This window comes from Ovis aries, chromosome 4, assembly GCF_016772045.2.
Source record: "Ovis aries strain OAR_USU_Benz2616 breed Rambouillet chromosome 4, ARS-UI_Ramb_v3.0, whole genome shotgun sequence".
Lineage (NCBI taxonomy): Eukaryota > Metazoa > Chordata > Mammalia > Artiodactyla > Bovidae > Ovis > Ovis aries.
The window spans coordinates 121,223,528-121,249,963 of record NC_056057.1 but is presented as its reverse complement, the minus strand read 5'-3'; the positions used below and the strand labels follow the sequence as shown (position 1 = coordinate 121,249,963).

The following is a 26,436-nucleotide window of genomic DNA, read 5'->3' as shown; positions in this document are numbered from 1 at the left end:
TTCTCTTTCAGATCACGTTCTACATTCTGGTGAAGGCCATTTACACCCTGGGCTACAGCGTCTCTCTGATCTCCCTTACAACAGGAAGCATAATTCTTTGCCTCTTCAGGTAAGCAGCAGAAATGAGTGATTCTGCCAAAAACAGGGGATGGCAAAGAATTCATTTAAGCTGTCTCAGCCTGGGAGGGGGGCAGAGACCACGCCCCCGCCCTCGTCTGTGCCGAGCCAGCCAGACTCCCTTGGAAGGTACAGTACGATGCTGACGCTGATGTTTGCATGTCTCATTTGAGGAGACAATGCTGACCATGGATAAGAATGCAGTTCAACGGCTGGAATTCTCCAGGCAAGAAAATCAGAGTGAGTAACCATGCCCTTCTCCAGGGCAATGTTCCTGACCCAGGGATGGAACCTGGGCCACCTGCATTGCAGGCAAGATTTTTTACCAGCTGAGCCGCCAGGGAAGCCCCCTACTGATGCCATGCTTTGAAAACACAGGCGCAGCCCAGCCTTCCCCTCCGCACTCAGGAACGCCCAGGTCGAAGCCTCCCAGCAGGCGCTCTGTTGGGAGACGGTGCCACATGTTCAGGAGGACAGGTTCAAGTCCAGGCGGTCTCGTAGCGGCTGTGTGATGCGCAGCACACCGCCTTCTCTCTGTGTGTCTGTAAATTGCGCAGGCTGAGGGACCCGCGCGGCGTGTGGGAGGCGCGCCGTCAGCACAGCCTGCTCCTCCCCTGCACCCAGACCCTCACTGTCTCTGGAGCTAACACCAGACGTTTTGCAGCTGGTGCTGGGGTGTGAAGGAGGTGTAGATGCTTCCACCTGAGAAAAGCTTTTACTTTCAGGTTAAATCCATGTAAGGGGTGCTATCCAGCTTATTTTAGTGGGTTTTGATCGCCTGTCAAATAATAATCTGTAGACAACGAAGAGCTTTATTTGGGGGTCTTAGGAATTGCAACTTGGGAGACACAGATTAGGGTAAAACTGAGAGGGTTCCAGGGAAGAGAAGGAGTTGGAGGCTGGTAAAGAAAGAAGCCGCGGGTTGTGAAAGACGTCTGGCAGGAACTGGGACTGGCCCTGACACAGAGGGAAACTGTCCTCACGGCGTAGACTGTGACGGGTTGTCCAGGGTCTGGGTCCCACACGCACCTGAGTTTCAGGGATAAGGTGCAGACCTTCTGGGCACCTTCGTCAGACAGTAGGTGCTCAGAGCTCAGATTCCATCGGCTGAGACATGGGCGGCCCACCTCCTCCAGGCCTCTAGCCCCATGCGGGCGCTCTCTTGGCAAGACTCCCTCCGTTTCCTTTTCCTCCACACACCACATATCTTCTTTCGCTTTGCTAAAGAAGTTCGCCTTTAGTTCGCCTAAATAGTTCGCCTGTTGGTCACTCTTCAGATAACATCAGTGACATAGAAAATGGAGTACTTTAAAACATTAGGAGATCCATTCTTGGAAGAAAATGAGTGAGTGGAGGCAGTGGAGCGTGTAGACGAGACCCCAGCAGCCGTTGGGTGGTGCTTCTCCCGGTTCGGGCATCTCAGGTGTGACAGGCGGCTGATAATTCTCAGAAAGAATGAGCCAGTGCCTTTAATCCAGAACTGCACTTTGAAAAATGTAGGGAAGACCTGTCATCTTATATGATAAAAAACTTTTAAGAAACTGATATAATATTATTACTGTGTGCTCTGCAATCTTCTATATTTTACTGTACATTTTAAAATCTAGAAATTGTGAAAACAGAAAAAAAAATTTAAGGAGGTTAGCTGGCACAGGGTAACTTGAATGAGAAAAAAACTCAGCTTGTTTTTGAAGAGCTCCCATCTCGAGCAAACCATATACTTGATACAGTATGGGGCTTCCGTGGTGGCTCAGCTGGTGAAATATTCTGCCTGCAATGCAGGTGACCCCAATTCGATCCCTGGGTCAGGAACATTCCCCTGGTGAAAGGCATGGTTATCCACTCTGATTTTCTTGCCTGGAGAATTCCGTGGACAGAGGAGCCTGGCGGCCTACAGTCCATGGGGTCGCAAAGAGTCGGGCACAGCTGACATCAACAGTTTCCCTCAGGTTTGTACTTCATGGCCTGTTTAACTATTGCAAGTACGGTCATGACCCATGAGGAGAATCTCAGATGGTTTCATGCATGTCAAACACCGTCTTCTCTACAGGAGAAGGCACTTCGTGGTTACGGGCAGCACACGCCCGCAGTGGCAGTCCCTGCTCCGCGGCTCAGTGTGGAGCGGCTGCAGGCTGGGCCCCGCCTTCCGCCCGGGCTTCCGTCCGCCTGCTCACGCCCCCCGGGAGAGCTGTGAGGCTGAGCTGACTCTAAAGTCCATGTTATAGAAGTGACACGCCCCATTGTCTTGCTCATTACACCCGAGAAGCAGGCTTCGTTGCAGTTACCATTTATTCTCCAAAACAGCCCAGAGGCTAAGAAAGGGCCGAGCCACCACGACCTCACTTTGCAGACAGCGAGGGCGCATCGCCTTTCGTCCAAGGTTGTGTAGACGTGGGTGCCGGCGCCGGGCCCAGCTCTGCGTGGGAGTCGTGGGCGGGCGGGCGCTGTGCTCCTGACCATGTCCCGGGGTCCAGGCGTGTGCTCACGGGCCTTTACTCATGGGCCCAGGAGCAGCTGTGGTGGTTGCTCCAGCCTGTGCTGTGCGTTTCATCAGGGTCGTTATTAATAATCTGGTCCTTCCGACACCTCCACCAAGTGAGTGCTCTTGATCCCAGTTGTAGCAACTCGAGAAGGAGGCCCTGCCGCTGAACGCGGGGCGGCAGGGTCTGAGCCACAGCCACATGCACCCCTTTCACCCTCAGGAATCTGTTCACGCAGTCATGGGGCGTGTTAAACACAGGGAACAAACTTCCTGACTGAGGCCCCGCGGGCGTGTTACAGACGCAGAGCAGACTTCACTACTGAGTCATGTTATACACGCAGAACAGACTTCACTACTGAGGCCCTGAGAGTGTGTTACACATGTGGAATAGACTTCACTACTGAGCCCTGCAGGCGTGTTACACACGCAGAACAGACTTCACTACTGAGGCCCTGAGAGTGTGTTACACATGTGGAATAGACTTCACTACTGAGCCCTGCAGGCGTGTTACACACGCAGAACAGACTTCACTACTGAGGCCCTGAGAGTGTGTTACACATGGGGAACAGACTTCACGACTGAGGCCCTGAGAGTGTGTTACACACGCAGAACAGACTTCACGACTGAGGCCCTGAGAGTGTGTTACACATGGGGAACAGACTTCATGACTGAGGTCCTGTGGGTGTGTTACACATGGGGAACAGACTTCACGACTGAGACCCCATGGGTCTGTTGCACACGCAGAGCACACCTCACTACTGAGGCCCTGTGGTCTGTTACACAGAGAACCCCCTTCCCTGAGTGAAGCCTGCAGCAGGGGCCTGGGTAGGGCTCCCCACGCTGAGATGCATCTCCCCCACGAGCACAGCCCCCAGGCCACAGTCCAGCAGGGGCAGCGCCAGGAGCCGGGCTTGGGACACTGCATGTCCGTCAGCTCCCGCTTCCCAGTAGGTTACTGCTAGTCAGAGCTCTGACTGCAATGCCAATTTTGACTGTTTTAGAACTTACGGGAGGAATGCCCAGTCTCTGGGCTCCTCACTCAGCATTTGCGGGGAGATTGATCCATGTTGTTGCGTGTGGCTGTCCTGTGTGAAGATAACACAGCTCACTTACTCAGTGTTCGTGGAGCGAGGGGTAACTGTTTGACGACAGGCAGTGCTGCTGTGACCGTCCACGTGCCGTCCCCTGCACACAGGCACACACTTCCTCAGCTGCGGGCGTGTGTGCACGCCTCCCCTTACGTTCCCGTCTGCTCTGTGACTACACGTCTTTCCTGGTCACAGCCGTGCACACACTCTCTCTCTCCGGGTGCTGCACACTCAACCTGATGAGTGAAGATTCCTTCCACTCCATCTCCCACACCATTTGTTATCCCAGTTTTAAAAGATGTTTCCATGCAGTTGGGTCTGTATAATATAGAGTTGTGTTTTTAATTTGCATTCCCTGGTGGATCATGATCTCATGTTTGGAAACTTTTTTTTTTTTTTTGGCAGTACTATTTCAGGTGTTTGCTCATTTTCCTATTCAGCTGTCTCTCTTTTTTTTTTAAGTTAATTTTTAGGAGTTCTGAAGGGCAGCCTTTTGTCAGCTCTGGGGATTACAGATTTTATCCCCAGCACTGTGGTTCAACTTTATACTCCTCTGATGAGGTTTTTGATCAGTGAAAGCTCTTCATTTTAATCCAGTCTGTTGACTATTTGTCTTTATGGTCAAAGCTTCCTGAGCCTACTGCCACCTAGAAATTTTATTATTTTAACTTCGTGCGTTTGGGTTTATGATCCACGGGTGGTTTATTTTTGTGGATGGTGTGAGGCAGGGGTTGAGATTCATGTGCTTTCTCCGTGTGTGTGTTCAGTTTCTCCAAGACCATTACCTGGGAAGCCAGCCTGTGCCAGGGCAGTGCAGAGGCGTCTTTAGGACTGTGCGTTGAGGGACTGGGTTCTCTGTTCTGTCCTGTCTGCCCCTTCACCTGTCACCTGCCATTTTTGTGTTGCTGTAACCACTGTGCCTTTATAATGAGTCCTGATTTCCAGCAAGGTAAGCCTATCAACTCTTCTTTCTCATTACGAAGAGACTGGTCATCTGCACTTTCGTAACCAATCAGCTTGTCAGTAGCCATTAAAAACAGCTGATGGGATCTCATTTTGGATTGCACTGAATCTGTAGATCAGCTTGGGTAGACTGGTCACCTTCACCATTTTAAATCACCCAACCAGTGATCTTAGCAGCTCCTGCCATTGGTCTGGGCTTTCTTAATTTCCTTCAATACTCCTCTGTGGTCTTCTGAGAAAAGATCTTGGACATCTTTTGATAGTCATGCCAAAGTCCTTGTTTATGCTATTGTATATATTTGTGTATTAACTTTCTAGAAAAGGAACTGATTTCTGTATGTTAATCTTGCTTCAGCAGCCTTGCTTAATTATAAATTTTATAGTGATTATGTAAATTCATCTGGATTCTTCTATGTGCAGCTCATGTTTTGGTGAAGTACAGTGACTGGAAGGGATGGTAGCAGACCACCTTTCCTTACTGCTGAGCTCAGAGTGGAAAGCCTAGATATTGCGCTGTAAAGCATGAAATTCACTGCAGATATTTTGATGATACTCTTTATCAGATTAAGAACATTCCTTTCAATTCCCAGTTTTCTGAATTTTTAATCATGAATGGGTTATGAATTTTGTGATAATTTTTCTGCGTATATTAACATAAGTAGGTGATTTTTTCTCCAAAAGTTCATTTAATGTGAAAAATTGTATAGGGAGATTTTCTGATATTAAATCTCCCTTTCATTCCTGTAATAAACCCTACTTGGTTGCGCTGGGTTTAATTTACTAATATCTTGTTTAGGATTTTTGCGTCTACATTTATGAATTTAATCTATAATTTCCTTTCTTGTAAAATCAGGCTTTGCTATGACAGTTACGCCGGTCCACAAGTGAATAAGCCAGTGGCCCTATTTCCTATTCTGTGAAATAGTGAAGGTTGAATAAGGCGCTGTTTCCTCTGTAGCGTTTGTGGATTTCACCAGGAAAGCCATCTGGGTGGAGAATTGTCATGTGGGAAGGTTTTATTTTTAGGTTCAAGTTTTTAAAAACAGACATAGGATGATTCAAATTCTCTGTTTCTCTTTATGTTAATTATAAGCTGTATTTTTCAAGGAATCTGTTCATTTCATCTATATCTCTCTATATATCTCTTATCATATTTTCACGTGTGTAAGAGCTATACTGATATCTCCTTTTTCATTCCTGGTATTGGTCCTCTTAGTTTGTAGTAATGCTTCCTAAGGCCCACTTGATTTCATACTCCAGGATATCTGGCTTATAGGTGAGTAACCACACCATCATGGTTATCTGGGTCATTAAGATCTTTTTTCGATAGTTCTGTGTATTCTTGCCATCTCTTCTTAATCTTTCCTACTTCTGTTAGCTCCTTGCTCTTTCTGTCCTTTGTTGTGCCCATCTTTGCATAAAATGTTCCCTTGATGGGTCCAATTTTCTTGAAGAGATCTCTAGTCCTTCCCATTCTATTGTTTTCCTCTGTTTCTTTGCATTGCTCACTTAAGAAGGCTTTAACTCTGCATTCAGTTGGGTATTTCATTCCCTCTCTCCCTTGCCTTTAGCTTCTCTTCTTCTTTCAGTTGTTTGTAAGTCCTCCTCAAACACCCATTTTGCCTTCTTGCATTTCTTTTTCTTGGGGATGGTTTTGATCGCCCCCTCCTGTACAGTGTTACAGACCTCTGTCCACAGTTCTTCAGGCGCTCTCTCTACCAGATCTAATCCCTTAAGTCTATTTGTCACCTCCACTGTATAATCATAGGTGATTTGATTTAGGTCAGACCTGAATGGCCTAGTGGTTTTCCCTACTTTCTTCAATGTAAGCCTGAATTTTGCAATAAAGAGCTCATGTTCTGAGCCAGAGTCTGTGGAGGAGCTGGAAGGCTTTAAGCAAATACTGAAAATGTATTTGCTCCACTCAAGACGAAGGTTGGAAGCTGGGACGAGCATAACAAAGGGTTATGAGCGTTCACTGAGTGCCCAAGGCTGGGAACGGATGACGAAGGGTCAATACGCCTGGCCTTGAGGCGTTCGAAGGCTTCCTTCTGACCACCTGTTTCTGAGAGCAAGGACCGTTCTTTCATGATAAGACTCCCTTTAGAATTTCGCCAAAGCTATGTTATGGCTTGGGCGGTAGGAGCTGTATTTTATGCTTGAATGTTTTAATGTTTATCTGGAATGGCTACGTGCAAGTCAGCCTTATGCTCTATTCCCTGAAAATTATAAAACTACACAATTGGATAATAAACTTTGTCAGTCCACTAGAGGCTGTCCCCGAGTGTCCTTTTCAGAGTGCGGTTCTCCGAGCCTTACAGAGTCAACTCTAGGTCTTGTTTTTGCTGACTGTATAGTGCTTTTCCATCTTCAGCTGCAAAGATTATAATCGTCTCCTGGAATGTGAAGTCAAGTGAGCCTTGGGAGGCAGTACTGCAAACAAAGCTAGTGGAGGTGATGGAATTCCAGCTCTATTTAAAATCCTAAAAGATGATACTTTTAAAGTACTGCAATCAGCATGCCAGCAAATTTGGAAAATTCAATAGTGGCCACAGGACTGGAAAAGGTCAGTTTTCATTCCAGTCCCAAAGAAAGGCAACACCAAAGAATGCTCAAACTACTGCACAATTGCACTCATCTCTCATGCTAGCAAGGTAATGTTCAAGATCCTTCAAATGGGGCTTCAACAGTACGTGAACCAAGAACCTCCAGATGTATAAGCTGCATTTAGAAAAGGCAGAGGAACTAGAGATCAAATTGCCCACATCTGTTGGATCATAGAAAAAGCAAGAGAATTCCAGAAAAACATCTACTCCTGCTTCATTGACTATGATAAAGCTTTTGACCACAACAAACTGGAAAATTCTTAAAGAGATGGGAACACCAGACCACCTGACCTGCCTCCTGAGAAACCTGTATGCAGGTCAAGAGGCAGCAGTTAGAACTGCACATGGAGCAACGGGCTGGTTCAAAATTGGGAAAGGAGCACATCAAGGCTGTAGATTGTCACCCTGCTTATTTAACTCACTCATATGCAGAGTACCTCATGAGAAACGCTGAGCTGGAGGAACCACAGGCTGGAATCAAGATTGCCAGGAGAAATATCAACAACCTCAGACATGCAGATGATACCACTCTAATGGCAAAAAGTGAAGAGGAGCTAAAGAGCCTCTTGATGAAGGTGAAAGAGGAGAGTGAAAAAGCTGGCTTAAAACTCAACATTCAAAAAACTAAGATCATGGCATCCGGTCCCATCACTTCATGGCAAATAGATGAGGGGACAATGGAAGCAGTGACAGGTTTTCTCTTCTTGGGCTCCACAATCACTGTGGCCGGTGACTGCCAACCATGAAAGTGAAAGACGTTTGCTGCTTGGAAGAAAAGCTATGACAAACGTAGACAGCGTATTAAAAGGCAGAGACATTATTTTGCTGACAAAGGTCCATATCGTCAAAGCTATGGTTTTTCCAGTAGTCATATATAGATGTGAGAGTTGGACTATAAAGAAAGCTGAGCACCAAAGAATTGATGCTTTTGAGCTGTGGTGCTAGAGAAGACTCTTGAGAGTCCCTTGGACTGCAAGGAGATCCAACCAGTCAATCCTAAAGGAAATAACACTGAATATTCTTTGGAAGGACTGATGCTGAAGCTGAAGCTCCAATACTTTGGCCACTTGATGAGAACAGCTGACTCACTGTAAAACACCCTGATGCTCAGAAAGATCGAGGGCAGGAGAAGAGGTGAAGAGGATGAGATGGTTGGATGGCATCATCGACTCAATGGACATGAGTTTGAGCAAACTCCCGGAGACAGTGACGAACAAGGAAGCCTGGTGTTCTGCAGTTCATGGAGCTGCCAAAAGTCAGAGACAACTTAGTGACTGAACGACACTGTCATCTCTATTTCCCTTCTTTGTGTCTCGATGAGTCATACTGTATAAAGTTTTATCAGTGTTTTCCAAGAACCAGCTTTTGACTTTTTTTTCTTGTGTGCGTATTTATTAGCTTACTGACATGGCCTCTTATCGTTATTATTTCCTTCCTTTCGTGTTCTCTGGTTTCGACTTGGTGTTCTTTTTCTAGCTTGTTAAGCTAGATGTTCAGCCTTCCTTCGTTTAGACTGCTTTTATTTATATCTACCAATTTCCCTCTCAGACGTGCTTCTTTCCCATCTTTCAAGTCTAAAGATGTGTTTTTCATTATCATTTAGTCCTAGTTTTTCTAAGCTCTTCTTTTGATTATCTTTCAACTATAAAAGTTTATAGTTTAATTTCCAATCTGTTATTAGTTTTCTATTCAGCTTGCTAATGATTTCTGGCATAACTTGTGGTGATCAGAGAGCATACCACATGAATTAAATCCTCTGAAATGTGCTAAGATTTGATTTGTGACTCAGAATCTGATCTTTTTTAGTCAGTTTCACTTTCATTTTAAGACGATGCAGATTCTACAATTATTGGTTTATGCGCTACATAGATCATTTACACCATTTATCGATCATGTTATTTAAATATTCTAAATTTTACTATTTCGCTTAACTACTTCCCCGGCGGCTGTGGTCCCTGCAGTCACAAAGTGTCAGACACAACTGAACAACTAACGCTTTCACTTGTTCCATCAGTTACAGAGAGACGTGTATTAAAATCTCCAACTATAATTGTGGACTTAGCTATATCCCCATTTATTTATTTCACTGTTTACTCTATCTATTTCCAGGGTATGTTATTAGGGGCACACCCATTTCAGGTTTGATCGTCCTATAAGCCTTGCCTTACGAATGAATCTGCTTCTATACCAGTGGAGTTCTGCCTGCTTTCTTTCCTTTGATGTCTGCGAGGTATATCCCTGTTTGCATCTGCGTGCTCTGCGAGCTCCGTTTACTTGAGACGTGTTGCCTGCTTCCGGCCTGCTTTTAGTCACACACACGGCATCTCGCGCTCGCGTTCCAGCTGCTTGCTGGCAGCTGGGGCTGCAGTGCCTCCGTCTCTCGCTATCGTCTCAGCTGTTGTGTGGCCCCTGCGTGTTTGTCTGTAGTTGTCAAGTATTTCCATTATTCCATTGTCTCCCTTTTGGATCGTTAGTCGTACACTCGGCGATTCTTGCTCTGGTTTTCACCTCATGTTAACAAGGTGCACGCGTGTCTCCCAGGATCTAACCTCCAGTTCCTATTTCCGTCTCCTCCAGGCGGCGCGAGCCGTCCCTGCAGCCTCATGACTTCTGTGTCATCGTGACGTGTCCTAGCTGTGCACATGTTACATGCCACAGGCATGATCACTATTTTCGCTGTTTTCAAAGTCAGCATTTGTTCAGAATCGCCCATCTGTCCGTCTTTCCTTCCTGCAGCTTCCTGTTTCCATCTGCGTCATCTTCCTCCTCCCTGAAGGTCTCCTTTTAGGAAGAATTCTCATGGCTATTGATGCCTGAAATCATCTTAATTTTGCCTTCACTTTTGAGGATGTTATTGAGAGTACCGATATCTTTGTTGGCAGTTACTTTTTTTCATCACATTGAAGATGTATGTCCTTATTTCTTTTGAAAAAGTCAGCCTCCAGTCTCACCATAATGCTGCTGAAGGATGAGTCTTTTTCTCTGGGTCCTTTGAAGACTTTTTTCTTTGTCTTTGCTTTTTAGCAGTTTTGCTGTCATGGGCTTTAGTGTGGTTTTCTTTGTGGTCCTCATTCTTGGGGTTAGTGGGATTCCTTTAATCTGTTACTATATTTTATCAGTTTCAAAAATTCTTGGCCAGCAGCTCTTCAAATATTTCTTCTACCGTATTCTCTCTCCTTTCCTTCTGAAACGCCATTTCCACACGATAAGTGTCTTCAGCATTCCCTGTACATTTCCTCTTGTTCCTTTATATCCCCTTAACTTGTTTCTCCCTACTTTAGACGTGGGCTTCCCAGAAGGCTCAGTGGTAAAGAAGCCTCAGTGCAGGAGGCACAGGACACACAGATTTGGTCCTGGGCTGGAAAGATCCCTCGGTGGAGGAAGTGGCGACCTGCTCGGTATTCCTGCCTGGAAAATCCCATCGCCAGAGGAGCGTGGCAGGCTGCAGTCCGTGGGGCTGCCAAGAGTCAGACGATTAAGCACAAGTGCATGCAGGGCCTTAGACACAGTCCACCAATCTGGTTTCCAACTTATAATAGTACCCTATTTTACTGTGTCTAATCTAACATTTAAACCCAGCTATTTAATTCTTAATTTCATGGGGTTTTTTAATTTTCAGTTTTCCATTTGATTTCTACAATTTATTCCATCCTCTAACCAGTATCAGTTCAGCCACTCAGTCGTGTCCGACTCTTTGCAACCGCATGGCCTGCAGCACACCAGGCCTCCCTGTCGGTCACCAACTCCCGGAGCTTGCTCAAACTCATGTCCATCAAGTCGGTGATGCCATCCAACCATCCCACCCTCTGCCGTCCCCTTCTCCTCCCGCCCTCAATCTTTCCCAGCATCAGGGTCTTTTCTAGTGAGTCAGTTCTTCACATCAGGCGGCCAAAGTGTTGGAGTTTCAGGTGCAGCATCAGTCCTTCCAGTGAGTATTCAGGACTGATTTCCCTTAGGATGGACTGGTTTGATCTTGCAGTGCAAGGGGCCCTCAAGAGTCTTCTCCAGCACCACAGTTCAAAAGCATCAATTCATCGGCACTAAGTCAGAAGTAAAGGGAAATATTTATTAGTGCACCATCCTCTAATTTTCTTGGATATATTAATCAGAACCATTTTATAGTCATGTCTTAAAATGCCAGTATCTGGATCTCTTTCTATTCTGTTTGATTTTTGTTTTTCCATTTTTAACTGCATTTGATCATTTGGTACCATTTCTGGCATATTTATTAATTGATTATTGAAGTTATATATAATTAAATCATAGAGGCTTTAGATGGTATTGTACCATAGAGAGGATTTACTCTTTCTAGCAAGATGGGCCAAGCCTGAGCTAGACAGGGATTGAGTCAGTCTAAGGCTGCATTTCAGGCTCTCTGAAGGCTTGTTTGCCATTCTTCCTAAGTCACAGCCCTTTAGGGGCTTCAGATGAAAACCGAGGAATCCTTCTACTCATCCAACACGTGAACACCTTGGAAAATGGAAAAAGAGAGAAGGAAACTCTCTTAAGTAACTGCCTGCAGAATTTGAGGCTCCCTGTGGCTTCCTTTTCTCCACTCTGTTGCCTTGAAAGCCTTAACGTCTTTCGTCGTCCGTTCCATCTGGTGACGCTGTTACAAGCTCTGGGCCTCCGCTCTCTAATCAGCACTGTGCCCTGAAACCTGGGTTAACCCTCAGCCAGGAGATGAGAGGAGGCTGCCGTGCCCGATGCTCCCTCCACAACAGGGCCCTAGTCCTTTAGGTCCCAGCCGCCTCTGCTGCCCTCCAGAGCTCCGTAGACAACTTTTTAAATCATAGTTGACATGGGAGGGAGGTCAGATAAGTTTCTCTTTGGAGCCACAGGTGGAAGTCTGCCTAGAATATATTTTTTAATATCCTTCAAATTTGTAAACTCTACTTCAACTTAAGGAGTTAATGTTTTAATGATCTTGGAAGTGCATTTGTGTGGAACAGCTTGTCTCCAAACAATTAAAAGTCAGAGTTAAATCAAATATCTAATTAAGTCTTCTCCAAAGCAGAATTTAAGTGCTGTAAAATAATTATAAACAAAATGTTCTTAACATGCTTTAGAGAAGCAAATATCACATAAAGTTAAGTTCAAAGACAGGTCCTTTGAGGTGGGTCTTGCAGGAAGTTTGCTGCAGAGACACATGGTGTTCACATCTGTGAAGTGGGGCGTGCTTCTGCAGGCTCAGATGCATCGTGGCTGTGCTATATACATTTATCCCAAAACCCTCTTTCTAGGACTCTGCTCTAAGGCGTGAAGTCAGAAATAAAGGGCAATACTGATACACAAAAATGTGTACCGTAATGCAAAGCAGAAACCATCTTAAATACACAAGGAATGCTTAAATTGTTCAGTTCAGTTCAGTTGCTCAATCATGTCCGACTCTTTGCAACCCCATGAACTGCAGCATGCCAGGCCTCCCTGTCCATCACCAACTCCCATAGTCCACACAAACTCATGTCTATTGAGTCGGTGATGCCATCCAGCCATCTCATCCTCTGTGGTCCCCTTCTCCTCCAGCCTTCAACCTTTCCCAGCATCAGGGTATTTTCTGAGTCAGTTCTTTGCATCAGGTGGCCAAAGGACTGGAGTATCAGCTTCAACATCAGTCCTTCCAGTGAACACCCAGGACTGATTTCCTTTAGGATGCACTGGTTGGATCTCCTGGCTGTCCAAGGGACTCTCAAGAGTCTTCTCCAACATTGTTCACTTCCATAAAAAAGAAGCTTTACGATTAAAGCCACACAGGCATCTGTCGAAGTGTTTAACTCTCCATCTCCTCCCTCTTCCCATGACCCCCATTCCCCCCGTCCTCATCCTCCCTCCCCGTTGCCTTCCTCGCCCCCCTCGCCCTCCCCCACGCCCCCCTCGCCCTCCTCCCTGCCCACCCCCCCACTCCACCCCCCCACTCCACCCCCCCACTCCACTCCCCCCCACTCCACCCCACCCCCCGCGCCTCCCCTCTGCAGGAAGCTGCACTGCACCCGGAACTACATCCACCTGAACCTGTTCCTGTCTTTCATCCTGCGGGCCGTCTCGGTGCTGGTCAAGGATGACGTGCTGTACTCCAGCTCCGGGACGCTGCACTGCCCGGACCTGCCGTCCTCCTGGGTAAGGCTGTACGGGGCCGGGCCCTCTAGGCAGCCTTGTTTACTCCCGCCCTGCCTCCGACCTCCGTCTGGGATGAGGTCCAGAGCCGGCTTCACCGAGGCCCCGATCGGGGGCCGGGGGGTGGTCCAGCCTGCACTCAGAGCATCTCAGAGCAGCGGGTGCCGCGGGCGAGGGGCACAGGCGCTGCCCACTGGGAGGTCATGGCCCGAGTGCTGACGCAGGCAAGACCAGACTTGCTCGAGGGCACCGCCGGGAGACCAGCAGCAGCTGGGGGCGGGAAGAAGGGGACACGCGTGGGCACGCGTGGTGCCGTTTTCTCCCCCATGCCCGAGATTCCGAGCGGTGGATGCTTCCAGCTAGCAGGACGGGTACCACCTGGGGGAGCGTGGCCCTGGCACCTGTCCCGGACGCAGTGCGGTGAACGGGCTGCGCAGGGATCACCCGGACTGGTAGTTTGTGCGGCGCAGGTGGGGCACGCAGTGGACTTAGTGGGGCTTTAGAAGGAAGCTCAGTTTGGTGCGTTCACTGAGCGTGCCGCGGTCCAGTGTTTCTCTCCTCCGGGGTTCTTCATGTCACGCGGTCAGATCCGCTCTTCCACGCGGAGCCCGACCCGGCTCTCCACCGGCATCCGGCATGGATGGACCCATTTGCTACCACCGTTCCTCTGGCCTGAAGAGGTCTGAGTCAGGGTCTTTCTAAAACGGTGAAGCCTTTACCACACTGTAGAGCAGCTGCTTCCCGGCCCGCAGGTTAATATACCCCTGGGGACAGCCCCTCCGCGAGGCGTGTGGACTGAGCGCAACAGTAAAATCAGCAGCACAGCGCTCCAGCCGGACTTCCCAGCCCAGGCGGGAGGGGCCCCCCGGGCTCTTGTCCCAGGATGGAGTCTCTGCACAGGTGGGGGTCCCTCGGAGGCCAGGACCAGGGAGACCCGGTTCTCCTCCCGCTGAGGCATCTTCCCCTGCTTCTCTGCCTTACTCAGAGCTCTGCTCCAGGGAGCCCTCCTTACTTAGCGCCTCCTTCATTAACGGATGTAGTGACGCTGATGGACCCACGGACACCAGGCCCTTGACCTGAGCAGTATGCTGTCCTGTTGTGCAGACAGAGGGCCTGGCTGGCTCCAGGCTGAGGGGGGTGGAGGTGGAGGGATGGGGACTTGGATGTCCTTGCCCCGAGTCCCACCTGCCTGGGGCATCGGGGGCAAACTCAGGTTTGAAACATCTGAACAGGGGTACTCCCAGAGAGGAGGGCAGGAGGTTGAGCTGGGGGCCTGACTTTGCCAAGGGTCCTGGGCTCCAGGGGCAGAGGGGGGCAGAGGGGGGAGAGGGAGCAGGAGGAAGGGAAGTGAGCAGAGCCTGTCAACACACACAGGTGCACATGTGCGTGCAGACACGCAGCCGTGTGTGCTCACGTGTGCATGCAGACACAGCAGTGTGTGCTCACATGTGCATGCAGACACACAGCCGTGTGCTCACATATGTGCATGCAGACACAGCAGTGTGTGCTCACACCCAGGCACACACACACTCTTCACAGTCTGTGCCATCAAAAAAGTTTGGCTCCAAGCCTGGAAGGACAGCTCTGAAGACAGGGGCTTTGAGTGGTGCTGGGGGAGCCCACGTCCTCAAGTGTGGGGCAGCTGGCACACAAGATGCCGGAAACCACAGAAGCAGCCGTGGCCGTGGCCCTCACCTCTGCTGCTCGCTGAGCAGTGAGGGCTCCGGGCTTCAGGCCCACAGAGGTGACAAAGCCTCCTTCCCCAGCCCTGCAGCCGTCACTCCCACACGTTTAAGTAAGATCTCCTGTTTGCTGGCTCTTAGCACCTGCGGACTCTGTAAGTCTCCCCAGGACCATAGGGAAATGTGTCCCCATAGGGCCCGAGAGGCAAGCGTTTCCAAGTTTGGCCCTGGATTGTGCTTTTGACAGTCATGGAAATGGGAGCAGTTTTCTCATCATTTGCAAGGGGTTGGCCCTCAAAGAAGCCAGCTTTATTGGCTCATAAAGTGGGCCTAGAGACAGAACCCGGCTTGCATCCTTACCAAGGCCAGCCCCCCCCCACACACACACACAGGGGCCTCCTTGTCTGCACTCCTTGGTTTGGGTTTCATCTAAACTGTGGAAACTGCGCTGCAGTCTGGAGAAAAGAAGCGACCCAAGGGCCACCTGAAGCTGACCTTCAGCAGGACCTCCTGCAGACCCTGGGGCTCAGTGCCCTGTACGCCTGGCTGCCGTGGGTGGTAGAGGCTCCCAGAAGGCACAGGACTGGCCAGGAACCCGCTGGGAACCAAGCAGGGTGCAGTCCTGGCCGCTGGCCTCTTGGCCTTCCCACGACCGAAGGTCGGCAGACAGGCCCTCACCCCAGAGCCTCTGCCCTTGGAGTGTGTTGATGGCGTATGAGCTGCAGGGACGAAGTGCAGACATGGCATTTTAAACCTTTTACCAAGAAGAAGGAACTGGAATCATCTTAAACACACTTTGTCTTCTTTCCTCCTTCAACAGTTCGTCTTGGAAACTTTCTGAGTCTACCAGGGTCCCGGGGTCTCCTTTGAATCTGGAAGGTGTGATGTAGTCTCTGTGACCATCCGCCAGTAACAGACACACCTTGGTTTCTATTTCTGCCACCACTCGGTCAGGGGGGGCTGGCGAGAGACTGGAGGCGGTGAAGGGCACATGTATTTCAGCTGCAACAAGCAGAGCTGGGCGCCGTGGGCGCCGCGTGTGCAGGGTGCTCCGGCCCCGGCCCCAGGGCTCGCCGTGGGCTCCCTCTCCCCGACCCCCAGACCCGCCTCTGCCACTGTTCCAGCAGGGGGCGCCGGTCCCAGGGCCTCATCGTTGGGTTTTCCGTGCCTCTTCCCACTCACCCAGCCCAGCCCCGGCCTCCTCCACGCGCCGCATCCCCGCCCCACACCCGGCACTGGTGAACCTTAACCGCCTTGGAAAGAGCAGAGCAGGAGAAGCCTAGTGCCAGGCAACGGAGCGAGCGTCCTGGCGACGTGGAGCCGCTCCAGGTCAGAGCTCCTCGCAGCCGGCGCCCGCCTGGAAGGCTGCCGCGCGTTTCTTGCCTGCCCACCAGGTGCACGCGTGTGGGTCTGTCCACACGTCATCGGTGTGTCCAGCGCATCTGTCCACGAGTATGTATTTGGGCAGCAGGCTGTAAAGATACAGGACAATAGAAATACAAGTGCAGGGGGCTTGTTTTCAGTGCGTTTATATAAGCTTAGTGACCTAAAGCCTAAATTTCCCCTTTCTAAACACCTGAGGAAATACTTTGTTTGGTGGGTTTCTCTTGTTTTTCACTTTATTCTCGTCTGTTGTTAAGAGGACACAGTGAGGAGGGAGAGAGGAGGGAAGTGGGAGTGAGCGGAGGCTTAGTGGAGACGAGGCGGCCGGGCCCCACGCGGTCGCTCAGGGGGAGCGTCCCCTCGGGCGTGGGGTGCGTCTGCCCTGCCGTGCCGCCCTCTGCAGGCTGCGGGCCTCGCCGCACAAGCACGCGCTCACGCTCGCGCCTCCGGGAGGCACCTCCGCGCGCCTCGCGCAGCAGGGACCCGGAGCGGCGGCGTGGGCCTCCGGGAGGCACCTCCGCGCGCCTCGCGCAGCGGGGACCCGGAGCGGCGGCCGTGGGCCTCCGGGAGGCGCCTCGCGCAGCAGGGACCCGGGGCGGCGGCCGTGGCGTGCGCGCTCACGCGGCCCCTCCCCGTGCAGGTGGGCTGCAAGCTGAGCCTGGTGTTCTTCCAGTACTGCATCATGGCCAACTTCTACTGGCTGCTGGTGGAGGGGCTCTACCTCCACACCCTGCTCGTGGTCATCTTCGCCCCCGGCCGGCGCTTCCGGCCCTACCTCCTGATCGGATGGGGTAAGGACTCGCCCTGCCTGCTAGGTGCTCCCTCGGACCTGCCCGCAAAGACGCTCTCCGCTCAGAAAAACCCTGGGCTGCCCCTGGAGGAAGAGAGTCAACACCTTAATGTTTCCGAAGCCAGAAAGTGAAAGGGAAAGTCGCTCAGTTGTATCCAACTCAGTGCAACCCCATGGACTACAAAGTCCATGGAATTCTAAGCATTCTTACTGGAGTGGGTAGCCTTTCCCTTCTCCAGGGGATCTTCCAGACCCAGGGATGGAACCCAGGTCTCGCCCATTGCAGGCGGATTCTTTCCTAGCTGAGCCACCTGGGAAGCCCTGGAGCCTGGTTTAAAACCATTGTGACTCTCATTCCTCGGGTGAACCCCAACCAGGGTAGGGGGGGGGGAGGATCAGAAAGAAGGGGCCTGGGAGAAGAAGCAGGGAGGCCGTCCCCAGTGAGGTCCCCCTAACGTGCTCACCAGCGGGGCTCTGCCCAAGCTGAAATCAGAAAGGGGTGAAGCTGCGGGCCCCCACCTTCACAATGAGGGGTGCCCCTTCAGGTCTCTGCCAAGTCAGGACACAGCCTCTCCAGCACGTTGGTACTAACATCCAGAAACACATGCGTTTCAGGCCTGTGAAGCCTTCAAACACGTATTTAATTATCTTTGCTGCTTAGTAAGGTGTGAGGGTAAGCCTGTATTTATGAAGCCGCTGCCACCGCTGCGAAGTCACTTTAGTCGTGTCTGACTCTGCGCAACCCCATAGACGGCAGCCCACCAGGCTCCTCTGTCCATGGGATTTTCCAGGCAAGAGTACTGGAGTGGGGTGCCATTGCCTTCTCTGTATTTATGAAGAGTTTCCATTAATCTGTCCATCAGAAAGCCCTTGTCCCCGCTGGTGGGGGGCTCACAAAGGCTCCCGTGTGCGTCCCCATTGGGCTGGTCCAGGTGGCCCGCGCTGGGCCGGGGTGACCGGGTGTCTCTCTGCAGGCATCCCCACCGTCTGCACGGGTGCATGGACTGTGGCCCGGCTCTTGCTGGAGGACACGGGGTGAGTGCTGTGCCTGTGGCTGAGGGGGGGCGCCGCTGACAGAGGGCCTGGCGAGCCGGAGGGCAGCTTTGTGTCTGGGCAGAAGGCAGCCTCTGGACGTTCAGGGGGGACTCGGGGCGGGGAGCTCGGAGAGGGGCCACAGCGCAGGTGGAGCTGAATGGGGGCTGGCCACAGAGCAGGGCTGGCGTCCGCCAGGCAGAGACAGGGCCCTGTCTTAGGGAGACTGGTGTGGCCCGGAGCCCAGCGGGAGCCCAGCGGGAGGGCATCCGGGCTCAGCCCTCTGAGGCCCTGCGGCTGGGCCAGGCCCGGACACTTCTGCTGTGTGCGTGGTGGGGCAGGCCGTGCCCAGTCTGAGGCACCCCAGCTCCCGCCGTGGAGCCCGGCAGCTGCTGGGCCTCGTGCGAGCCCGGGTCCACCAGCCGTCCCCTGCCAGCCGTCCCCCGCCAGCAACAAACACCCCAAGCATGGCGCTCACACAGCTCCAGTTTATCGGTGTGCCTCTGTCCCTGCCTCTTGGGTCAGCTCTCCAGCTCAGTCTCGCTCACTCACCTGCCGTGGGCACCTACCGGCAAGGGAGGCCGGGGCTGCGGGTCTAGACAGGCCACACTGAGTTACACGGGCTCCACACCCTCCTGTCGGAACCAGCCAGGCTCCAGGACGAGGGTGGGTCTGCTCTGCTGGGAGGGGTGTGGGTTAACAGGGAATCGGGGGGCGCTGTGCGAGCCTGCTGTGCCAGCTTCCTCTCGGAGACAGGGCCTGGCGGTCAGGAGGGGCCACCTGACCAACCTGTGAGTCGGGCTCGTCGTGGTCGGGGCCGGCTTGTTTGGCAAGCCCGGCATAAGGGGTGCGGCCACGGGCACGTGTAACCCTCCTGTGCTTGGTTTGTAGATGGAGTCCGTGGTAATGTGATTTTCCTTCTCTTTCTTCAATAGTTGCTGGGATACCAATGACCACAGTGTTCCTTGGTGGGTTATACGAACACCAATTTTAATTTCTATTATAGTAAGTGACTTCTGTGTGGAAACCTGAGTTACCTCCAGGTTGCACTTGGGCAGAGAGCCCTGTGGTGAATACAGACGGCCCCATTCCACTCGGCCTCTCTAGACAAGAGTCCCAGGCTGAGCTCTTCCACGGGGGCTCTGCCCACCGTCAGGAGGAAGGGGAGGGCGAGAGGGAGACATGCCTTCGGGGGGGGCGGGTCACGGTCAGCTCCCCCAGGTGTGCAGCCTTGGATCTGAACTGGATTTCCATCTGTGGATTGCACGTCTTAATGTTCTCAACTTAACTGCCACAGCCTGGGGTCAACACATAGGTGACGCCACAGACAGACTGCCCTGCTCTAACTTGGGGGGTGGGCAAGGGTAGCAGACCCCAGGTGGGCAGGGCACCGGCACTCCTGAGCCAGCGGGGCCCGGAGCCCCATTTTGGGCGGGGCTGAGCTGCAGACATCCAGGCCTCGCCGCCTCCCTTGCAGGGGGACTTCACAGCCTGAAATGTCATCTCTTTTTGTGCAGGTCAATTTCATCCTTTTTGTTAGTATTATACGAATTTTACTGCAGAAGTTGACGTCCCCAGACGTCGGCGGCAACGATCAGTCACAGTACAAGTGAGTATGTGTTTAGAGCCAGCTTGGAACCACCCTCACCAGCCTCACGCAGCCTGATAACTTGGAGTATCTGTGTGGAGAGCAGAGAAACGGGGGCTCGGGGACCCACACATGACCCCACGTCTTCTCCTTTAGTCACAGGAGTGTGCCCTTGGCCAATTTACAGGGACCCCCGGACATGGAGTGACTTGCCAAGGGCTAGCATCGCCATGGCCGAGTCCTTCCCTTGCCCCCAGTGTGGACACCCTCTGGGGAGCTGGGTGCTGGCGTGCCTGGCCTTTCCTCCGTGGCCACGCTTGCCCGCGTTTCATATTTGGTTCTCTCCTCCCCGTGGGGCCGCAGGGTCCAGGCAGCGCCTCGTGCGGGCCTTGTGCTTGATAACGACTGTTTGGTGTTTGTTGCTTGAATGGTAACAGGAAGGTGGATATCATCTCCCTCGTGAGAAAGAGAGCAGAGTTTAAGCAATCACCCACCCTCATCCAGCTAATTAACAAGGACTGAGCACTCTGTAAAGGAACTGGAAGACTCTGTAAATGTCTCTCAGGAATTTATAAAGGACAAATAAAGTCTGCAACTCGAGTGTAAACTAGAACTCAGTTCAGTGTGGAGGGGCTGGTGCAGCTGGTCCAGCCTTGGGTTCAGGCAAACGGGGGCGGGAATTGCAGACCCCGAAAATGTGTGGCCCCAGGGGGCTACCCGCCCACCCCAGGAGGGTGGGCCCCCTCAGCTGCGTCCGTCCCTTCCCTCCTTGGGACGCAGGGTGGCCTGGGGGGACATTCAGGTGGCCTCCCCCGAGGCGGGCGGCCCAGTGCTGGTTCCGTACCAGCTGGAGGCCCAGGGGAGGCAACCACCCTGCACTCCGCCTGCCTCCTCACCTTGGAGTGGAGATGCTGGCAGGAAGGCAGCCACCATTATTTGGGGGGGGCGCTCCAAAGTCACTGCAGATGGTGACTGCAGCCATGAAATTAAAAGATGCTTACGCCTTGAAGAAAAGTTATGACCAACCTAGACAGCATATTGAAAAGCAGAGACATTACTTGCCGACTAAGGTCCGTCTAGTCAAGGCTATGGTTTTCCAGTGGTCATGTATGGATGTGAGAGCTGGACTGTGAAGGAGGCTGAGCGATGAAGAATTGATGCTTTTAAACTGTGGTGTTGGAGAAGACGCTTGAGAGTCCCTTGGACTGCAAGGAGATCCAACCAGTCCATTCTGAAGGAGATCAGCCCTGGGATTTCTTTGGAAAGAATGATGCTAAAGCTGAAGCTCCAGTACTTTGGGCACCTCATGCGAAGAGTTGACTCATTGGAAAAGACTCTGATGCTGGGAGGGATTGGGGGCAGGAGGAGAAGGGGACGACCGAGGATGAGATAGCTGGATGGCATTACTGACTCGGTGGACGTGAGTCTGAGTGAACTCTGGGAGTTGATGATGGACAGGGAGGCCTGGCATGCTGCGATTCATGGGATCGCAAAGAGTCAGATATGACTGATCGACTGAACTGAACTGAACTGAAGGCTGTGAGCGCTGATAGAGGGAATCTTCAGAAGACACTTAGTGCCCGGCCCCAGCAGGTGCTGTGATGGGGTGTGTAAGCACACACACATGACCGGGCCCCAGTAAGTGCCGTGATGGGGGGTGTAAGCACGCACACGTGACCGGGCCCCGGGCTGCGGCAGGCTCTGCCCGGCCCTCGGTGGGCTCAGGCCACAGGGGAGCAGCCTTCCTCCGGCACTGTCACTGCCCGGGCTGCTCCCAGACCAGCTGCAGCCCCGGCCACCCCTCGACGGCACTCCCGGGTTCTGCAGGTCTCGCTCACTGCCCCCTTGACCTTTCCTCTGGGCTCTGGGGAGCGATCATAAGTGGATCGTAGAGAGCGATGCTTTTGTTTTGGAAACAAAATTGCGTGCGGATAACAGAATCCACTCTTTTCCCAGAGCAACAAAAGCAGAGCTGCCCGTGGTGCCCGCCTGGCTGTATTTTGGCGTGTTTCCGTCTCCACCTCATAACAGAAGTGACAGATCCCAGGCACGGGGCCCCAGGGGTCCCGCCTCTAGGCCCCCTTTCTAGAGACCAGCAGAGTGTCAACCACAGGAGTCCAGGCAGATCCCTCGGACATCTGCCTAACGGGCTGCTCCCTGCAGAACCCCAGCCTCACTCGCCAGGCAGACACCGGCCACGGTGCTGAAGGCCGTGAGGCCACCATGTGCTGTGGTCAGACAGTCAGGCCTGCACATGCCAGTAGGGGCTCCTGAGGCCTCCTGGCCCAGCGAGGCCCTGGTCACACGCACAGCTGGGGCAGAGCTCAGGCAGATCACCCAATGCGAGGAAACCCCTTGTGAACTCTGCAGGTGTCTCAAAATACGTAAACAAAGGGGTGACTTCTTTCTGAGTATTCGGTTCAGTTCAGTCCAGTTGCTTAGTTTGTCTGTTTGTGACCCCATGGACTGCAGCACGCCAGGCTGCCTGTCCTTCACTGTCTCCTAGAGTTTTCTCAAACTCATGTCCATTGAGTCAGTGATGCCATCCAACCATCTAATCCTCTGTCGTCCCCTTCTCCTCCCGCTTTCGATCTCCCCCGGCATCAGGGTCTTCCCAAGCACTGGCGCCAACCCAGCAGAGCAGGTGGAGAGGAGCCGGAGGCGCCCCTCCCTTGGTTCCCTCCACGTTGCCAGGGTGAGGCTGGTCATCGGGACGGTGGCTGGTGGGGTCACGAGGGGGCCCAGCCACTGCCTGCCTGCCCATCCTCCAGGTGACCCCAGGGCTCCTGACCCTCAGGCCGTGTTGGGGTCGCTGCATCAGATACAGCCATGAGGACTCCCCCCGGGAAGAGGCCAGGTCACCTGCAGAGATGTAACTTGGATTCCAAGTCTGAAGAGCCCCCCGATGACTCTCGTGTGCAGCTGTGAGAGTCCCTGGCTCACGGCAGGTTCTCCAAGGGGGTTCCGCTGAGCAGCTGCAGCGCCTCTGTGCACCTGAAGCAGCTTCTCAGGCTGAGGCCCAGACGCTGAGTCAGAGGCAGCCCGCTGCCCCTGGTGCAGGGGCCGGTGCAGGGGCCTGGGAAATGCTGACTTAGCGGAGATGACCTGTACCTGGTTGGGGCGTGGGACAGGCTTGGGGGCAGGTAGGACTGAGTTCAGCTGTCTTGCTTTCAACACCACTGTAGTGAGAAGAAAGTGTGCTCTTTGGTTAGGAGGGTAAGAGCTCCCCAGCAGGGAAGTGAGATCGGATCCAAGCTCTCCCACTCCTCAGGTGTCTGGGCCCTCCAGCAGGGTCGCCTGCAGGACCTGTCCACGGCCGTCAGGGGGACACGGTCTCGCTTGTGCCCAGGGGCAGCCTTGCAGCACCTGCTCTTTGGATCTGAAACTAAAACTCGCCCCATCCTCCGAATGCTGGGGATGCTCTCCCCATCTCTGCTGCTAAACGAGGGACACACAGGGCTGTCTCACCTGCTCAGACCAGTGCCGCCCTTTCCAACTGGCCAAGATTCCCGAGAGGGCTTTGCCGCTCTGCAGGGCAGAGTGGTGCTCACCCCTGCGTTTTCACGCCCTCCCAGACGGGCGGAGGTGTGGCTGGGTAGGGAGGCCCTCAGTTGGCCAGAGCTGACCGCTGTCTCCGCTGCAGGAGGCTGGCCAAGTCCACGCTGCTGCTCATCCCGTTGTTTGGAGTCCACTACATGGTGTTTGCTGGCTTTCCCATCGGCATCTCCTCCAAATACCAGATTCTGTTCGAGCTGTGCCTCGGATCCTTTCAGGTGCGGCTGGGGGTGCCGCGTGTCCCAGGCGGGGAAGGGGCGGGGGGCAGGGCCGGGGCGGGGGGCGGAGGGGCCGCAGCCTCTGACCAGCACCTTCTCCCTTTCAGGGCCTGGTGGTGGCGGTTCTCTACTGCTTCCTCAACAGCGAGGTGAGTCCCGGGGGAGCACAGGCTCCCGGCTTGAGGGGGATTCCTTAAAACACCCCTAAAGGACCTGCTTCCGTGGGGGCTCAGACAGTAAAGAATCCACCTGCAATGAGAGAGACCCAGGTTCGATCCCTGGGTTAGGAAGATCCCCTGGAGGAGGACATGGCAACCCACTCCAGTATTCTTGCCTGGAAAATCCATGGACGGAGGAGCCTGGTGGGCTACAGTCCATGAGGTCACAAAAGAGTTGGACACAACTGACTGACTTCACTTCAAAAGACCTGGATCCGGTCCACCTTCTAGAGGTCACCCTAGGGACCCTGCCGGGGTCACTGCCGCTGCCGGTGCCCATGGCTCTCAGCTCAGCCCACCCATGCGTCTCAGCTGCCTCCGGCTCTGGGTCAGAGCACTCTTCTCTGGCACCCCTTGCGTCCCCATCCTCTCCTGGTTCCCAAGCCCACTTGACGCCGTCCATGGATATCACAGCTTCCACACCCAAAAGTGGGCTGCAGGGGGAGATTTGCTCCGGGGCTGCAGGCCCCCAGCTCCCGCCGCTGAGCCCACGCCGCCGTGCCCCTCCCCAGGTGCAGAGCGAGCTGAGACGCACGTGGCGTGGCCTGTGGCCCAGCCGGCCCTCCGCCCGGGACTACCGGCTGCACAGTTCGTCCATCTCCAGGACCGGCTCCGATGGCGCCCTGCAGGGTCCCCGCAGCTCCCGGGCCCCGTCCCTGCTGCAGACGGAGACCTCGGTCATCTAAGGGTGCCTCAGTGGGGGCCCGAACAGACTCGGCGCTGACCCCCCAGAGCCAGGCCTGGCTGACCCCCCGGGGGACTGGGGGACCTCGAAACCACCTGGGACTTAAAGCTCAAGACTGTCAAACTCCAGCAGTCAGACGCTTTCTATTTCACGTTGTTTGGCCATGCAGACAGACCCATTTTCAAAGAGACTAGCAAAGACCACAGTGGTAGAAGCCAGGACTTGGGTCCAGCGACTGTGGAAGAAAGGAGGGGTTTTCTAATCTCAGCACCAGTTCTCGGGGGGCACAGGCCTAAGCTGGGGCGCTGGCCCTCAAGGACGTGGTTACCCCGTCTCTGCATGACCTGCATCGCTGGTCTCCCACCCCCAGTCACGGGGGCGGCCCACCCCGCTGGCTGCAGGACATGTGGGCCTCCCCCCACTCCGAGGGCTTCCACAGAGCCTCCCGAAAGCTCAGCTGGGCCCCTCGCCTCCGCACCCCCGGGCGCCCGCGGCCCCGCCCTGCTCACACATCCAGGCTCTCGCCTCTCTGCTGCGGCGCTTGGTTCCCCAGCCGCTCTGCGGCATCAGGCCCCGCTTACCAAGGAGACCATGGAGCCTTTGTCTTGGGGCATCACAGACCCGAGCGTGGGTGCCTGTCATCAGGGCGGCCGGCGCAGGGCCGGGGGGCAGGGCTGTGCTGAGGAGTGGGCTGGACGGCCGGGGCAAGACTGGGAGGCTTGTCACCCAGCAGAGGCCCCCTGGGGGTGTGCCTGGCCCCCAGTGAGAGGAGCCTGGCCCAAGAGCGTGGGGCAGCCGCGGGGGGCCCGGCAGCAGTGTCCCAGCTCAGACAGCGAGCAAGCGTCTCAGGGCCGCCGTCTGGCACGGGTGCCGCATAAGCACCCGGGAGTCTGTTAGCTGCCAGCGCCAAGGCTGCGAGCCTGACTGGTGGTCCAGCCCGAAGGGAGCAGAGGGGAGACTGCCTGTCACTGCCCGTTATCAGGACAGAGGTGACCGAAGTGCCCCACGTGTCACTGCAAAGTGCTGTAAACGTGTGCCTAGAATGCCGCCGTGCGTGGCCACTTGAATAAAGCCCATTTCGTGTCTGTTTGCTGGCTGGCTCTGATAGCATCAACATCTTGAGGACGTTCAGAGGAAGCCTTCCCGCCTGTGAAGAGGAGCTCGGGCAGAGGGTGGGCCGGTGGGGATGGGTGGGCGGCAGCTCAGGCCTCTGGACTCCATGGCTTCCTAGGCACTGGCACCAGTTGGAACTGCTCCTTACGGGCCTGGTCAGTGACGTGTCCATGCAGGGGCTCCCGGCACCCCGGAGGTGGGGAGGGGGCTGCCGCTCCCAACACAAACACCCTCACTCCACGGAACCTGGGACCCTGCTCACCAGGGCAGGGCTGAGCACACACGTGCTCTCGTGTATATGTGTGTGCGCGCGTGTGTGTGTGCATGCCTTCTGGGAGCAAACTCCTAACCGTGGCATTTGTGCCACTGCTGCCGCTGAGTCGCTTCAGTCGTGTCCGACTCCGTGCGACCCCATAGATGGCAGCCCACCAGGCTCCCCCGTCCCTGGGATTCTCCAGGCAAGAACACTGGAGTGGGCTGCCATTTCCTTCTCCAATGCATGAAGGTGAAAAGTCAAAGTGAAGTCGCTCAGTCGTGCCCGACTCTTAGAGACCCCATGGACTGCAGCCTAACAGGCTGCTCTGTCCATGGATTTTCCAGGCAAGAGTACTGGAGTGGGGTGCCATTGCCTTCTCCGATTTGTGCCACAGACAGATAAAATCTATTTCTAATAAACTCCGTGCTCAGTCAAACTGTCTCATTCCAAGGGGAATATCGCGCAGCGCCAAAGCATCGCACCCTGTGCTCTCCAGAGGCTGAGCTAGAGAAGACTCAGAAATGAGTGGAGACCAGCCTCTCGTGG

The 26,436-nt window shown here is 53.7% G+C and overlaps 1 protein-coding gene across 3 annotated transcripts in view; it reads left to right on the top strand.

Moving 5' to 3' along the window:
- Window positions 1–25,611, top strand: part of VIPR2 (vasoactive intestinal peptide receptor 2) — a 66,403-nt gene extending 40,792 nt beyond the window's left edge. For 2 of the 3 annotated variants that reach the window (XM_027969089.2, XM_042249117.1), the window contains exons 5-13: window positions 12–109; window positions 13,232–13,373; window positions 17,076–17,226; window positions 18,200–18,260; window positions 19,193–19,262; window positions 19,775–19,866; window positions 23,489–23,618; window positions 23,726–23,767; window positions 24,349–25,611. In XM_027969089.2, the coding sequence (XP_027824890.1) occupies window positions 12–109; window positions 13,232–13,373; window positions 17,076–17,226; window positions 18,200–18,260; window positions 19,193–19,262; window positions 19,775–19,866; window positions 23,489–23,618; window positions 23,726–23,767; window positions 24,349–24,522 (960 nt within the window). In that variant the 3' untranslated portion in view covers window positions 24,523–25,611. Of the gene's footprint in view, window positions 1–11; window positions 110–13,231; window positions 13,374–17,075; window positions 17,227–18,199; window positions 18,261–19,192; window positions 19,263–19,774; window positions 19,867–20,282; window positions 20,446–23,488; window positions 23,619–23,725; window positions 23,768–24,348 lie in introns of those variants that run through there. The other variant, XM_042249118.1, reaches the window with a different exon arrangement.
- Window positions 25,612–26,436: the final 825 nt, after the last annotated feature.